At 39.7% G+C, this 16,047-nt stretch overlaps 2 protein-coding genes across 2 annotated transcripts; both read left to right on the top strand.

Annotated features, from left to right (window-relative positions):
- Window positions 1–326: 326 nt before the first annotated feature.
- si:ch73-364h19.1 lies at window positions 327–7,887 on the top strand. Its single transcript, XM_034143491.1, has 5 exons — window positions 327–631; window positions 1,102–1,211; window positions 3,461–3,553; window positions 4,915–5,085; window positions 6,717–7,887. The coding sequence occupies exons 1-5, from the start codon at window positions 481–483 to the stop codon at window positions 6,876–6,878; spliced, it is 687 nt and encodes a 228-aa protein (XP_033999382.1). The 5' UTR covers window positions 327–480; the 3' UTR covers window positions 6,879–7,887.
- Window positions 7,888–10,284: 2,397 nt separating this feature from the next.
- Window positions 10,285–15,570, top strand: si:ch211-120g10.1. Its single transcript, XM_034144083.1, has 10 exons — window positions 10,285–10,419; window positions 12,096–12,165; window positions 12,577–12,675; window positions 13,314–13,415; window positions 13,494–13,628; window positions 13,712–13,849; window positions 13,940–13,991; window positions 14,079–14,105; window positions 14,549–14,575; window positions 14,666–15,570. Exons 2-10 carry the CDS (start codon window positions 12,106–12,108, stop codon window positions 15,223–15,225), a joined length of 1,200 nt encoding a protein of 399 aa, XP_033999974.1. The 5' UTR covers window positions 10,285–10,419; window positions 12,096–12,105; the 3' UTR covers window positions 15,226–15,570.
- Window positions 15,571–16,047: the final 477 nt, after the last annotated feature.

A 16,047-nucleotide genomic window follows, 5' to 3' on the forward strand; every position in this document is an offset into this window, starting at 1 on the left:
ATTACTTATAACTAATACTTTTACTTTTGGTACTTTAAGCATATTTTTGACTACTTTTGCATGATTTTGAACTTGTTTAGACTTTTTTTTTTTTACAGTTGGTATTTCTACTTCAACTTAAGTAAAGTATGTGAGTACTTCTTGGATAACTGCATGTCATATTGCTGTTTTAAGGAGCCTTGATAATAAATCTGTTGGCATTTGTGTGTGCTGCAGCCTGCTGTCCATAAACCAAAGTGCCGAGCGCGCAGCCAGAGCGACGTCACGCGTTGCAAAGAGGGCGTCATTTCGCCTTGACACACTCACACTACACACACACACACACACACACACACTCACACACACTGTGGCATGTTTACCGAGTGGAGAGTTTGATCGGACTTGCAGAGAGAGCATGTGGACTGTGACCCTGTCCGGGAGCGAGCAGACAATGAAGAGGAGCGACAGAGCTGGTCTCCGTTTCTTTCTCTGATAAATAAGATGAGAGGCTTTGTGTTGAACCTTATGAGTTCAGGAGGATTTGTGAAGGCAACACTCACAGTTTACACAGAAGAAATGTCCACAACTGAAAGTCCCACCATGCCCTCCTCACAGCTGACATCGGATCAACTCACAGTGGTCGCTGCATCATGTAAGTAAAACCTTTAAACTGTCAAAAATATTCAAAATAAATCAGATTTTGCTAGAAAAACATCTGTCAGGATAATTGTTCTACTTCCTTTGTATTTGCACTTACTGCAGCAGTATGATAAGGGTTGTACTAGATCGTTTCTTTTTATAGATATCAGCTACTTTGACTGTCACATATTGCAATCATCTCTAACACATAATTACAGTAAGTGGCAGAATATTATTTCCCAGCTATGATTGTTTTTGATGGACAGGTAGCACAAAGGACATCAATGACACCTGTAAGTGTTCACATTATAGAGACAGACTGTCAATCAGACTCTTCATATGAATCAACTTCACTGATTTGAACTGTTCAAAGGACAAAACTGTTCTTTTACAAGTTTCACAGCCAGAAAAACACACAAACACAATGTCCGTCTGTTCGACACTGATTAACAAACATGTCCTTCTCTCTTGATTTTCTCACAGTTTCTTCTCTGGTGTTCTTTGTGGTGATTGTGGTGCTGCTGTCCATTATTTACCGCAAGGATCTCCTGTGCTGCAAGCTACGCTCCTATCAGGGGCCACATGCAGATATGGTAAGATTTCAACTAAAAACAAGTGCCTTTTGTGCTGAGGTTTCTTTTTTTTAAAGTGACTCGTACGTTCAGATGTGATCCTGATCCAGCACAGTTGATGAGACCACAGAGAGATGGGGGGGGTGGGCACAGACTCAAAGACACCATGTGCACTCCCTTAGTGTCGCGCCATTAGGAAGTGTCAGATTCAATTTGCATGCTGTGGGAAAAAAAAGACTACAATAAAGTTGATATGATCATTGTCAGGCGATGGATTTGCCTCAGTTGAATTAGCTGCCCTGCAGAAATATCCGCCACAGCCACTCTGATGGAAAAGGACAGAATTAGCACTCAACACGCATATTGATGCTACTCCAGCACCTTATAATGAAATCACTGCAAATCAGATTTTCTTGCTTACACCGGCAAAGCAGGTGAAGCAAAACAACCTAATCGTTGAGGGTTTTTAAGGGAGCCCGTGGCATTTCAAATCATTATAAATTAGATAAACACCACAACATCTCTGCCTAAATCAAGCTGTAAGTGAGAGGTGCAGGATGAGGTGAAATGAAAATGTAAACACAGAAGTAACTTTTCCTAGGTTGTTTATTCTCTCTGCATTCTCTTCCTGACTTGTTTCTCACCTCGAGTCCCAGGGGTCAAGTTTGAGTGTTATCTTTGGATTGCAGAGACTTATACCCCCCCCCCCCCCCCCTCCCCCCTTCAATGGACAGGAAGCTCTGTTCAGTTGCGGTTTTAATGGAGAAGTCCTGTTGTTCCTTTTGAGGAACTAACAGAGCGTCTCACCGGTACAAAGAAGCATCTAGTTTCAACTGAGTCTGTACACCATGTGGCTGATAAGACAGTCAGGTCAGTAGCTACAGTAAAACACATGACAGAGACAAACTGTAATCAGTGCCAAAGTCTACACCCATATTGTGTATTCAGATTTCATTTTCATTCATTATTGGTTAGTGAATACACTTAGGGGTTGTTTGAATTGTTCCTGAAACCCACAATTGACATAATGTGATTGAAAAGGGAGATGCATTTTTTTATTATCAGGAGACAGAAAGTGAAGGTTAGTCGACAAACACACAAACGCTCTTTCATTGTGCTCCTATGGGACATTGCATGTCTTCAACTTCATCGTCACATACCTTTCCCTGCTCCAGTATGCACCATGAATAGTGGGCCGACCCCACTGTGGGTGTTGGGGACACAACGGGGACAATGGCTCTCCTTTAGGTTTGCAGCGGGGAAAAAGACACACTGCCGCTGGGGTCCTCCCCCGACTTCAACACTGATTTAACACGGTTGTGCTTTTTCACACTGGATGAATCAATGGCAGGAGACAAAGGACAAGTCTCCCTTTTTTCCCTTTTTTTTTTTTAAAGGACTTTTTCTTTTTTGCTTCTTAAAAGTACAAACCAGTGAGGGAAAGTGACCTCTGACATCACCTTTTCTGAGTCGTCTCCATCTCTCTGAAATGATGTCAGGGTTGTGGCAAAGGTCGTTTGAGTGCGTCACTCTAAGTGTGAGTGATGTCATTGTTTAACTAGTCTGCATGGGAAAATGATAAATCACAGAATTTCATACTACTTTACATACCAAACTTCAACTTTTACGGCCTCTTGGTCAAAGGAAATCGCCTCGGTAAAACAGTAAAAGTTTGTTTCCTAACAACTCTTAACCTCACGCTGGATTTGAATCCCGGTCAAGCAACAAATTGACTTTGTCGTAATGCCGACCCAAATGACATACGAGGCTATAATGTGTATTGGAGTGTGCTCGTTAAGAGGTACCTGCTGCAGTTACAAGAGGAAGACAGAGACAGAAAAAAGACCACACGGTGGGGTTTGTTGCCTAGGGACCCTCAAAACACAGCGGGACATCACATTGTTCTTCACACAAAAGAGACTCATTTAGACTCAAGGCAATTACCTACTTTTCCTGGCAGTCTTTTTTCACCGCATACATACAGTGAGACTTTGACAGGTCTTGTTTCAGAGTGGGAGGGACAGGGAGGAGGCACGGAAATTGGAGGGTGGTCGCCTTATTGATTGGATAATTTATGGTATTGCTAAACCAGCCAGTGTCTACAGTGATTAAACAAGGCATGAAGATTGGTCAATTGAGCTGAAATGAGTGGATTGTTTTTGACTAATTGCAGCAGGATCCATAAAAATATAAACGAATAAACGCTTGTCATGAATAACTAAGGCTCTGCTTGCTGAGACACACTTGTTCCATTACTGCTTGTTTTACAGGGTGCTCCTCCTCAGTACTACAGCAGCAGACAAACACTGGTGGGATCTCCTTGTCTGGAGCAGAGTGAGATCATGGATGACAACAACACTCAGGTGAGAGAGCCTATAGTGCATTAGCAACATCTGCTATTAGCCTTGAAAAGCACTTTAGACTTCTGTGTACTCTGTGCAGCAGATACAGGCACACTCTCTGTTCCTCTACTACACAAACTGTACTTTTTACTCAGTAGATCAATAGGCACTCGCCTCTAAAGTGAATGTTTCCATGACGGTATAGCTTTAGGAATACTTTACACCAAAAAGGTCCATGTGTTAATTAATTCCTCAGCCTGAGTTACCTTGAGTTCTTGAAGAAAGCTTTATTTGTCTCGCATGCCTCCACAGCGAGGAAAGTCCTAATGAATTGAAGCCCAATAAATACATCAAAACATCTGTTTACAAACTCTCAAGGAACTCATGCAGGACTCCCAACATCTTTTTTACTTAGGAAGGTTCCTAATTGAGTGAAATGACCCAGAAGTATTTAAGTGGCCACCATCGTAATGGCTGGGCGATTTCTCTAAATGCTGAGGAAATGTGTTTAAATGCTTTCTTTCTTATCCCATTTAGTTAGGGAACACTGCAGCAGTCTTTATGAAAGGAAAGGTGATAATGTCATCACACAATTCCTTACAGCAACACCATTGCGTCAATAACAACCAACATCACAGTTTAATTGTACAATCAATTAAATCCAATAAATGGAAATCATCATTTTAAGAGGTGAAATTCAGTTTTGGACAGGAGCCTTTACATGAATTGTACAGCATTAAGTTTGCACTCATTGTTTGTGTTTTTAAAACGGTTTCTGTTAAAAAAACACTTACAAAACATCTGGTTTCTGTTAAAAAAACACTTACAAAACATCTGCTATAAATGAGGACAGATTGTCTTAGCTTTGCTACAAAACCCAAGTCTGATTTATCCAGTCGTATGCTCACTACTTAACAAACCCATGTGTATACGCTTAAACCTTATAACTTATTACCCTTGGTACTTGTCAGGGACAAGTGTCAATAATGTGCAAGTGTGAGATTGTTAAAGCTTTGTTTAAGTGTTCAAAATTGTAAAGTTTCTGTGAAAATACATGTGTTTTGGAAGTAGTTAGCACACCTCAGGATCAATGAGACTTGGCACGCTTTGTGTGAGAGTTTGCAAACAGATGTTATGATATAGATTTGTTGATGTTAAATGGGGTTGCCATTCAATTTAGTACACCTTTTCAAGTCTTTACTCCTGCTCACTGTGTTTTCCTTCAAGTATTAAAGGTATCAAAGGGGTTGTAATTTACACTCATATGGTCATTTTGGAAGTGAAGTATCCCTTCAAGCAGGTTTCAATAATCCACACATCCTCAGCACATAAAAGCCTCTGTTTCCTGTCCCTCATAAGTGTCCCTCTGTGTGTCTCAGCAGGCGGGTCAGCTGTTCTACATCGGCCTGCCCTCCAGCTACAGCCTCCCCACTCTGGACTCCCCCATGCCGAGGCTCCCCTCCTACGAGAGCGTCCGAAAGAAGGACCGCCAGAGGCAGATCCACATGATGATCGCAGACCGCTTCGGCCTCAATGGACCCATTGTGACTGAGGTCGGCATAATAAGGGATTAACACTTGATACAGTCTCAAATGCTTTGACAATGAATTATTCCAGGTGCTGTCGTTGAGCCTGGGAACGGGGAATATATTGTACTCCTATTACAGGTTTAGCTCAAGCTCATATAAACCGTCATTATCAAGGCCCCTGGGTAGTTTCACAGTGAATAGAGATAATAACAAACAGGCTCTTTCTATTATGACCACGCTGTCATGCAATATTGTAACAAGAGCTTGTTCAAAGATTAGACCGCATTCAGAGTGCGGTAAACATTTAGCACTATCTGCTCATCTCGCGCTCGCTGCTGAATTGTGCTGGCAGACGCGTTTCAAGGTTTTACCATGTTGATCTTTTGCTGAGCTTTTGACTCGCACAACGCTTGGGCAAACAAGGTAATGAGAAAAAGGCACATCAAACATAATTAAAGCCTGCATCCTGAGAGCAAACACAGCCCGGGAATGCAGCTTTGTGCTCCTGTCTTCTACTGTTTTTTCTTCTTTGACCTCCCTCTTTTTTCTGCAATTAAACAGTCCTTAGCATGGCTGACCATCCCTTACACACACACACACACACATACACACACAAAGAAAGTACATTCACTCACAGTTAACCCATCACCACTGAAAAGTCTCCCTACCCCCCAACTAGAGTTCGACTGATGGTCCCTTAATTTACGTCTGTCCGCCTGTCCTGCGACCAGAGGCAGGATAGTAGTCAAACTTTGTGGCATGGTGTGTGTGTGGTGTGTGTGGATCACGCAGAGGGCAGGGCACTAGGGTTGCTCTTGTCGCCTGAGGGTCCCCAAGCAATTAAAAGATAAGAAGGCCCAGTGTGAATCTGTCGGATGTGATCAGAAAGATAATGCATTGGAGTGAAATATGTTCCAGGCGGCTGAAGTGGAGATTAATTGGAAGTGTAAATACAAACATGTTCCACTTATTTTGAGGGATATATATCAGAACTCAGGGTGTTATACAAGCAAAACTTTCATCCTGGGACTGCATAGTTTTTATATGACCTTAAAGCACAGCAATGGTCCTAAATGGATGGAGAGCAAGGACTTTGTCTTTTAGCAAATAGGCAAAAGTGGCTTTGAAATTTGGTTCAAATGAAATAAAAAGTCTTGTTCAGGATCGTAATGTAAACCCTCCCCTTTTTTTTCACCACTTGCAACAAGCTGTGTTGATTACATTTGTGACTTTTATCTTTCTACAGATCATTCTTCCTGTAAATGTACCAGTTTAATCTTAGAGAATATGTTACTATTTTTCCTGTAAATGTATGACTTTAATCTCGGGAAAAAAAAAGTATTCTTTGAAAATTACATCACAAGGAATCCATAAATGACTTATTTTAACCTACAAAGCCCATCATACAAAGTACGATATTGTCATTCATTTGTGGCGTGGTTATATCCCTTATAGCCCAATGAAAGTCCAATATTTCCTCTCTTTTAGTGATCGTTTTGGTCTCTACCAGCTCCTAAAAGAAAAGCTATTTGCTACAATATTTTCACCAACTAATTGCATGTTTTGATTGGCTGCTGTTTGTTGCTGAGCAGCTGTTTTGGATTGCATTTTCAAACTTGTCTAAATATTATCCTGTCTTTCTGTCTTTCCCACAGCCTCCTCCAACATATGAAGAGAGTGTCTGCCATTCTATAGAGCTGCCGTACAACATCCTGTCATCCAATCTGGACCTCTCCTTTCCTCAGAGTATCTTCACCAACACGGACACACCTCATCTGATCAACTCTGACTCCAACAGCACTGTTCTACCTGTGTGATTTTACTGATCTCGTGAATGTGAAAGACGTGTGATAGCTTTACATACACAGAAGAAGAGTGGATTAAAACCGGATTTTCTTCACTTTACACAAGCTGATACCTCAAGACTGAGCTTATATTGAGAGACAGCTGATGAAGGAGCAACCAAAGAGGAGTTTTGTGAAAAGACTATCGAATGTCAAAAACACTTTGTGACCGCTACTGTACATGCTGATGAATTTCAAAGGACAATCACGGGATATTGACATTTACTGAGGTGGCTGGTTCACCTTGAAGACGAAAAAGGTGGAGTACAAAATACCAAAAAAGGGAACCGCTATTTACCTTGTTGATTATACTATCACTGAACACTTGTTTACTCTTTTATTGTCCTAAACCAGAGACCTCATAGTGTTGTTTATGAGGTTATCCGAGGCTTGTTGTTGTTTTACCCTGCCGAGGCCGTAACATACTGCCATAGAGCATGTGAGAGGGAAATAATTAAAAAAGGTACGCATGAGAGTGCCTTCCATGGACTTATAACAAGACACATATGTTGTTTTTATGACCACTTTGTCGTTTTTATTCATTAAGGCAGATTGGAGTCTTGATGATTTCTTACTTTCAGAAGCATTGATTTGTTTGTTCTGTCTCCCAAAGGCAACATCAACAAGTGGAGTGAAGCAGCTTGAATGTGAAATGAAAACAAACACCCATGTCAGACCTGCTTTGTTCCTTCATCACACGTTGTCATTCTTCCATGTACACACGCCAAATGTCTGTCCTGCACATTGTCATGTACTGTATTTATTTGAAGAACGATGTCTCCTCATTATTTCTTAAAACAAATGTAATAATTATATATTGTTTGTTGATGGACTGGAATTTACAGCAGTAACACAGCGTCAGTGCAAACAGCTGCAGTGCCACTCATAGAGAGGCTGGTCTTTGATATTTTCATGAATTTGTATGTGTGGGTGTGTGAGAGACAGGAAGGAAAATTCAAATTAAGACTTGTTTCCAACTTTCTTCTTGGCTTTTTTTCCTATGTTCTCACATTTAATTGTGGAGACATTTATGCTCCTCATCACACTTATCTATTTGAGCTCTATATATATATATATATATATATATATATATATATATATATATATTTTTTTTTTAATATTTTTTTGTGGCAGCTCTTATACCACTAAATATACAAAAATAGTAGAAATTATCAGAAAAAGATAAACAATAGTAATTATTCATACTGATTCCTAATAAGTAATGCTTTATTGACTTCTAACACCTTGTCCAAGATATGTTCCAAATATCTAATGAGCCTACATTACATTTACTTTGCTGTTTCTTCTCATTGCAAAATATTGAATACTTTAGTGCAGGGGTCTCAAACTCAAGGCCCGGGGGCCAAATCCGGCCCGCGACTTCATTTTATGTGGCCCCGCAAGAGCTTGCAAAAAATATAATACGTTTATTATACGGTTACATGCCACTTTACAGAAGCAGGTTGCCCATAAACTACATGTCCCACAATGCATCTCGTTTTGTGACATGCACACTGAAGAGACTTGCAATTATTTGTCCTGGACTTCTGCTTTCAGACGTAGTTAATTACTAAGTTATTATCCTCTCCGATAATAATCCAATTCAGAGGCAATAATGTAATATAATACATTATTTGATGTATATATTATATATTTATATAGCTACAACCGGCCCTTTGAGTGCAACCTATATGCGAATGTGGCCCGCGATGAAATTGAGTTTGACACCCCTGCTTTAGTGCATTTAGTTCTCAGTATCAATGAAAGCCCGTTGTGAGCAGTACGTCATTTTGTTACTATTTTGATATTTACAACAAATCTTATGACCATGTTTAGTGTTAAGGCTATTTAAAGTGGAAAAGCCAAATCAATGTCAATAGGCCGCAGAGCCTGCAGGCAGAAAACTGAACACAGTCGTCTTTGACTGAAAAACACAAAGATATAACTGTCTGTGAAATTCTAAAGTAGCCCTGATAACACACGTCTCATATTATCCCACACACTGGGTTGTCGTTTTCAACTCTAGTCAAATGTTTCTTTATCTGGAGCCAAAAAAAAGTGATGGGCCTAACTTTTTAATTAGAAATAAGCAGCAGCTCTATAATTTCCCCTCTAATATTGATATTTCACATATCAAGTATCTGGCCAGAAGGGGGCAGAAATCTGAGTTGATATAACTATGAACATGTAGGCTTAGATCTAAAATAAAATAATCGATTCAAGCCTCGCTTAGATTATTGGTACTATACCGGTCCTGTAGAAGTAAAAAATCTGAAATAAAACACTTTTTTTTGTCTGAAATACAGCGTTGTAAAATTACATTACATGCATTACAATTTTATCAAGGAATCATTATGGTTTCAAAGCTCAAGTATTTTTTATACAGTAGAATTGCCCCTTAGTTAGATTATTATATTAAAAGATAATTATTACTGATGTAGAAACATGCAAGAAGCTTCTTACTGTCAGAGGTGGGAGAAGTACTCAGATCTTGCACTTGAGTACAAGTAGAAGTACCAGAGTGTACGAATACTCTGTTACAAGTCAAAGTCCTGCATTCAAAATGTTACTAAGTAAAAGTACAAAAGTAATATCATCAAAATATACTTAAAGTACCAAAAGTACTCATTATGCAGATTGGTCCTTTTCAGAGTAATACATATTTTTTTATTATAATTATTGACGCTTTAAAGTGTTATCAAAGCTGGTAAAGTTGCAGCTGTTTCAATCCCTTTGTATACTGCAGGGTAGCTTGTGGATTTACTCCAGGTGTAACTAAAGTCTTATTGAAGTGTTGAGTATATTTCACATCATTAATCAAAATCTGTAAAGTAACTAAAGGTATGAAATACATGTAGTGGAGTAAAAGTACATGATTTACCTCTGAATTGTAGTGGAGAAGAAGTAAAAAGTAACAGAAAACGGAAATACTCAAGTAAAGTACAAGTATCTCAAAATTGTACTTAAGTAGAGAGTAAATGTAATTAGTTACTTCCCACCTCTGGTTACTGTTATATCTGAGGTGGAGCTCACTTAAACGACTTTATATTGTTAGGCAGGTAAATCTGTCACCATGCATTTTATTTTATGAAATGTTTTGTACCTATGCAAAGTAACAATATATTTTAACACTGTAAACAAATAGTTTAGTAAGTAGCAGAAGAAGGTAGCACTTAAGTAAATAACATTAAGTCAAAATACTCAAGTACAGCACTGGAGTAAAAGCTTTAAACTTATGTTGTTTACAGTCAAAACTAGTTTAGATATACCAAACTGTAGACCTGAGTCATAATTACCTTCCAAACATGGCTGCCTGCTTTGTCCACCGGATGACGTCTTTCGTCACTGACGGAGAAACCCGAACCTGCCCGAGCAGCCAACCGTCAGTCTGGCATGTAAACAAGGTCAGACACTGCAGCATACAGTACCAACACTTCCTGCAGACACAGACATCTGCTCGCTTTTCAACTCAAGAGAAGAAGAACACTTATTTGCAAACCCCCCGAAGAGAAAGGTAGGCTCGTGCGTGATGTGCACATATCATTTGTGTTGTTGTGCTGGACGCTCTGCAGTTATATGACATAACTACTAGCACAAATGTATAAAATAGTTTATTATTTTGCGTTCAGAGCTGCATAAACAGTATTATTCAAATTGCAAAATGGCTCTTACTGCAGCTATAATCCAGATTTGCCGCAAAGTCACCCGTCAGGTGTGTGTTTACTTCATGCGCAGTCATCAGCTGGCTCTAACTGGGTCGCTGCAAAAACTGCAGGGTCATGTTTTCTCACGACATTGATGAACCAGCCTAACGGATCATTCATTTTGTAATAATTTTACAGCGTTGTTTCAGTCTCTTCAATCCCAATAGTATTTACTTAATGATCCAACTATGTTATTTACTGAAATATTATGGATTTAAACTTGCATGAATCATCATTACTGCATTATGTTGAAACACAGCATATGAACTCACTTGCACTGCTGTATCCAGATTCAAGGGAGTTGCAGCTTTTTGGAGCTTGACTGCTCTGATGTGCTATTAAAAAAAAGAAGTACCTTCATAACTCTATTCATAGCCAAACAGGCCTCTATTTATGACTGTGTTAGATAACATTGTGGATAAACTCCAGTGCTTTATAATTAAATGGGGTAAAGTGCGAGTACAGATAGGATTTATTTATTTATGTTCACCCACTCAGTCTGGGTCAGCATGAAAACCTGACTGGTCATCCCAACATGGTCAGTGCCAGCCAGACCCTGAGCTACTGCACCTTTCTGCAGATGATGATGATAGACAGGAAGTGAGTGAGGAGGACAGTAGAGAGAGATATCTCAGGAGATGGAAGTCTGCAGTGCCTGTCATGTTTTAGCCTGCCTGCTTTATTTGCTTTATATGATCTCTTTCTGTATGTGTTTTGGCCTATGATACAACCTCCTAGAATACTTCCTGTTTGACCAATTCCTTTGTTTTACTAAAGATTATTTGACTTTAGTAGCTGTATATGTTTAATGCCTGCCAAAGGCGAGGCTGTGACCCCCTTGACTTTGAATACTGATGTTATGTTTTTTAAATTGCCATGTACACTTTCCATCACATGTTTAATGATTCACATAATGCTGTTGTTTTGGATATAAACATTAGCAGCATTCCAGTTCAGTGTCTGACTACAGATTCAAATCTCACAGACCACAACTTTTAATGTGTTTGGGGTTCACAGTCAAGATTTGATCATAACATCTTAAAATTATTAAATAGCATGTAAACTATCAGAATTTACAGTACAAGCTGTGAAATTGTACTTGAACACATGACGACAAGAAAGTATCCGACTAATCTTTAGTGGAAGACGTACTTAGATCCTTAAGTAAAAGTAGAAATACCACAGTCTAAATATCCTCCATTTCAAGTAAATGCCCTGAATTAAAAATTGTATTAAAAACTACATTTCCCACTGAAATGTATATAAATGGAAATATTAGGTATCATAAAATTGACATACTCTAGCCAAGTAATGTATTAATATGTCAACATTGTATTTGAGTATGGCTTGGATGACAATGTGACCTGTTATGTCCTGTGTCAGAGTGCCCAGGCTGCTAACAGGAACAAATAGTAGTGTTTTTGCTAGTAAATCATTTTCTGAACTAACATGTTTGTGTTAATTCTCTGTCGGACTCTCAATACAGACCCGCCAAGATGATGCAATGTTTTCACTTCATGTTGGAGCCGGCCAAAAACTTTACAGCTAAGATAAGGGTAAGACCTTTATTTAAGTCCATTCAAAATAAAAATAAAAGAGCCAAAACATCATGTGTTTAATGTGCAAACCTGTTTTTTGGGTTGATTAAGTAGACAGTTGACACGACAACAGTTTTGTGTACCACATGACGACACACATTTCTCCATTCCTGGTTTAATTGAACAACAGAGAGCTTCTGAAAGACTCTGGAAGAGAAGGGGTGTCTTTCTCTCTTTGTCTTGTTGACAGGAACAGAGCCTCGGTGTGCATTTTAATCAGGCTGTGTGACCCCCTGCTTTTCTAATTTGACCTTATTACTCTCAAAGGCACTTGAAAAGCAGCACTGATGTCTTTCAAACGTCTGAGAATTCTCCCCTTTTCCAAACACATTCCCAGAGAAAATCCTTACATTTTTTATGTTCTCACAGGAATCACGCAAAAAAGCGCTGAACGAGAAGAGGGAGCCTCTGGATGAAGATCAGCTGTTTATTGTGGATCTGGCAAGAGATCTAAGCCGAGTGTGCCAGGTGAATACACCCTCATTCAAAACTGAAATTATTCATATAAAAAACCCAAACTCTGCCCTATACGTATATACAGTCACTGACTCCCACTTGTGAGTATTGAGGAGGGCTTTACAATATATAGTTATTTAATCGTCAGCACAATCAGAATCAGAAACATGTTAATTGCATAAGTTTACTTATACAAGGAATTTGCTTTGGTGTGTGTGAAGCATAAGCCTACATACATGTAAACACAGAGAAGAGAGAAGATACCGAAATATAACAATTATAAAAACGTTTAAAATAAACTATTATAACTTTAAAAATATGGATGTATACAATGTCAACTTGCACCATAAACACATCACAAAAGTCTGGGATTTTGCACTCTAGTTGAAAAGTGCACTTTAATGTGTTGTATTTTAGCAATACATTGAAAGCAGCAGAGAGGCAGAACTGATTCTTCAATAGCTTTTCATAGGAAGTAATATCATTATAGGGATCTTCAACAACATCGTCACATATTTTCCTTATATTGTTTAGCCCTGGTATTGAGCTAATTGGGACAATTACCACAAGTCAGCTCCAAAAGAAGATTAGCTATTGTCTTAATTTCCTGTCTGCCACCAAACCCACGTTTCCCTCCCTTGCCTCTGCAGAGGTCAGAAGTCCTGGAGCACATCTGGAACCTGGATGACACCTGGCCGACCCCCCTCTGCAAGGTCTTCGTCCTGCAGTGGGCCTCCATGCTAGAGAGCAAGGTGTTTATCTGAAAAAAGCATGCATTGACTTACTGAATAGAGAGGATTTGACCACTAAAGGCATGTTTCTTTGTGCAGAAGAGGCCGATGCAGACTGACGGCTGGCCAGAGATGGATGATGTAAAGCACCCTGATATGATCAATGAGCAGGACCTGCTGCAGGCCAAAGCTGTGATTCTAAACTGGATCAAGGACCTGAGAGCTCAGCCTGAGGTGAGAAGTATAAATAACATTCACTGCTACCCTGGCTTTGTTGACTCAGTAGACATATTTTATTAATATCGACCATCTTGCAGCAAAGTGTGTGGCCCGGGGAGCCGGTGGCTAAGTCTCTGGAGGACCTGGATTCGGCCTGGCGTTGGGGCCGCGCGCCAAATCTGCTGGCCGCTATGGAGCTGGTGTTTTGGACTCTAATCGTGCAGCGCCCAGATAAGGTAGAATCCATGTAACAGTTCACAGAGTCAGCTTAACGTCTTGTGTTTATTGTGCAGTTGTAGAACAAACATCTTTTGGTGTTCTTGCAGGATACCATACCGCACCAGTGGCTCATGTGGAAGCAGAAGACTCAGAAGATTGGTAATACATTTCAAATGAATCAAGTTTATTTTTGTTATAAATCTCAAATATTTCGTACCTTATGACTGTGTTATTCTCTCCATCCAGGTAGCATATCCTACATTCCTCAACCAGGTGAGTGACATTGTATATTAGCATACAAAACATTACATACAACCACTGACAGGTTGATGAAACAAAACAAAACACTTGATGTAGAGATCAACATTTCACTGCTCTTCGTAGGGAACATTATTGGTTTGGCAAGCTTATGTTTAATTGTAGTTTTTAACCATCAAAAAGAGATGTTAGAGAGTGCACCAAATCTCCACCACTGATGTTAAGAACAGAGAAGAAGAGAATAGAAGATACACATTATTTGGTTTTATTCTCCATTATATGTATTCTACTTTATCTTATTTTTTATCTCCATCTTGTGTTCCATTCGTTTGATACTCAGTTATTTTTAATGTCTAGTTTCTCCATTGTTAAGCACTCTGTACTGCATTTGTTGTATGAATGATGCTCCACAAATAAGGTGTTTTATTATTGCTAAAGCCCCTCTGTTTTTTTTGCAGTGTGGGATTGGATCTCAAATGCTGCAGGTAGAGCATTTATTTGATCAAATTACAAGTATAAACTTTAATCTGCACTGTACCTGTATGTAATTTTAACCATGTTACTTTTCTCTCTAGTGGAGGTGACTCTGGATCTGGACACTGCCAACCCTGACCTGCTCATCTCCTCCGACGAGAAGCGGATGCGCTGTGGCTACGAGAGGAAGGATATTCCCAACTTCCACCAGCGCTTCGACGGCTGGTGGTGTGCCGTCGGGATGGAGGGCTTGGGCTCCGGCCGCCACTACTGGGAGGCGGAGGTTGGAGAGCGGGACTGGAGGCTGGGCGTGGCCAAAGAGTCGGCCCTGAGGAAAGGCTTCAAGTCCCTGAACACAGATACAGGTTACCTGAGCCTGAGGCTGGAGAGGGGCTCTGAGCTGAAGGCGCTGACGGTGCCCTTCACCTCCCTGCCGCCCTACCTCATCCCCGAAAAGGTGGGCATCTACCTCGACTACGACCGCGGCCAGCTGTCCTTCTATGACGTGGACAAACACATCCACATTTACACCTACAACGAGTGCTTCAAAGAGAAGTTGTACCCGCTGTTCGGTACTGTGGAGATCATCAATGATCTGGTGATCAAGTCTCCAGCAGTTAAAACCCAACGTTTCTGCCCCTCGCCCTGCATCTGGGGTTGAGCTCCCCCAACTCTTCCTTTAAAATCCAGTAGATATCATATTAAAGTATGATAAATGGTTATATAATTATCACTGGGAGGAATCAGAGAGCTTGATGTTAAAGACCATTATTGATAGCTCCACTAAGTGACCACTCTCTATGCTGCTGCTGATGCTTTAACGTAATCGTCGCAAACACTTCCTCACTATAGAGTTACAGTGCTATTCTTTGCCTTCACATAATGTATTTTCATATATTTAAAAGAACAACCCTGTAGTATTACTGTAATGTTATGTGCAATATTAACCCTGCATTTCTGATGCATTTCTGTGAATGATAAATAAACCAAATACATGTCTTACTTTTGGGTCTGTCTTGTTTTTAAGTAAAGTAGATAACTACTTCCATAACATGAATAGGTCCACCTTTAGAAAGAGTAATCTCACCTGAGAGCTAAAGTATGTTGTACATAATCACACAATCTCCATGACAGGTTATAGTATTTTAAGTAAATAAAAAAGTGAGGTGTCAGTTATCAGCCTCACCATATTATCTTGTTCATTTTAAATCCTAGTTGAAATTGGGGGATGCATGTCACTGTAAAATAGGGAGGAAACACATTTAACACGATGAGACATTGACGGAGAACGATTCTGACTACATGAAAGGTTTATATGTAATTGTGGTTGTGGCTCAATTACCATAACTCCAGTCTTACAGTGTTTGTGCTCAAATCATTTGTACATGTTTAGAACAATGTACCATCAAAAACAAACACCTACATGAAAAGGACATTGAGCTGGGTTCCTTTATTTTTACTTCTTGTTTAACAGTTTTAAGAA

The sequence above is a fragment of the Trematomus bernacchii genome, unplaced genomic scaffold (genome assembly GCF_902827165.1).
Source record: "Trematomus bernacchii unplaced genomic scaffold, fTreBer1.1, whole genome shotgun sequence".
In the NCBI taxonomy this organism is placed as follows: domain Eukaryota; kingdom Metazoa; phylum Chordata; class Actinopteri; order Perciformes; family Nototheniidae; genus Trematomus; species Trematomus bernacchii.

Bases quoted from the DNA above. Each gene is read 5' to 3' on its own strand.
- si:ch73-364h19.1 (XM_034143491.1), top strand. From the start codon at position 481: ATGAGAGGCTTTGTGTTGAACCTTATGAGTTCAGGAGGATTTGTGAAG. The intron at 1,212-3,460 runs GTAAGATTTCAA...CTTGTTTTACAG, and splicing joins AGGGGCCACATGCAGATATG to GGTGCTCCTCCTCAGTACTA. The intron at 3,554-4,914 runs GTGAGAGAGCCT...GTGTCTCAGCAG, and splicing joins TGGATGACAACAACACTCAG to GCGGGTCAGCTGTTCTACAT.
- si:ch211-120g10.1 (XM_034144083.1), top strand. From the start codon at position 12,106: ATGATGCAATGTTTTCACTTCATGTTGGAGCCGGCCAAAAACTTTACA. The intron at 12,166-12,576 runs GTAAGACCTTTA...ATGTTCTCACAG, and splicing joins ACTTTACAGCTAAGATAAGG to GAATCACGCAAAAAAGCGCT. The intron at 12,676-13,313 runs GTGAATACACCC...TTGCCTCTGCAG, and splicing joins ATCTAAGCCGAGTGTGCCAG to AGGTCAGAAGTCCTGGAGCA.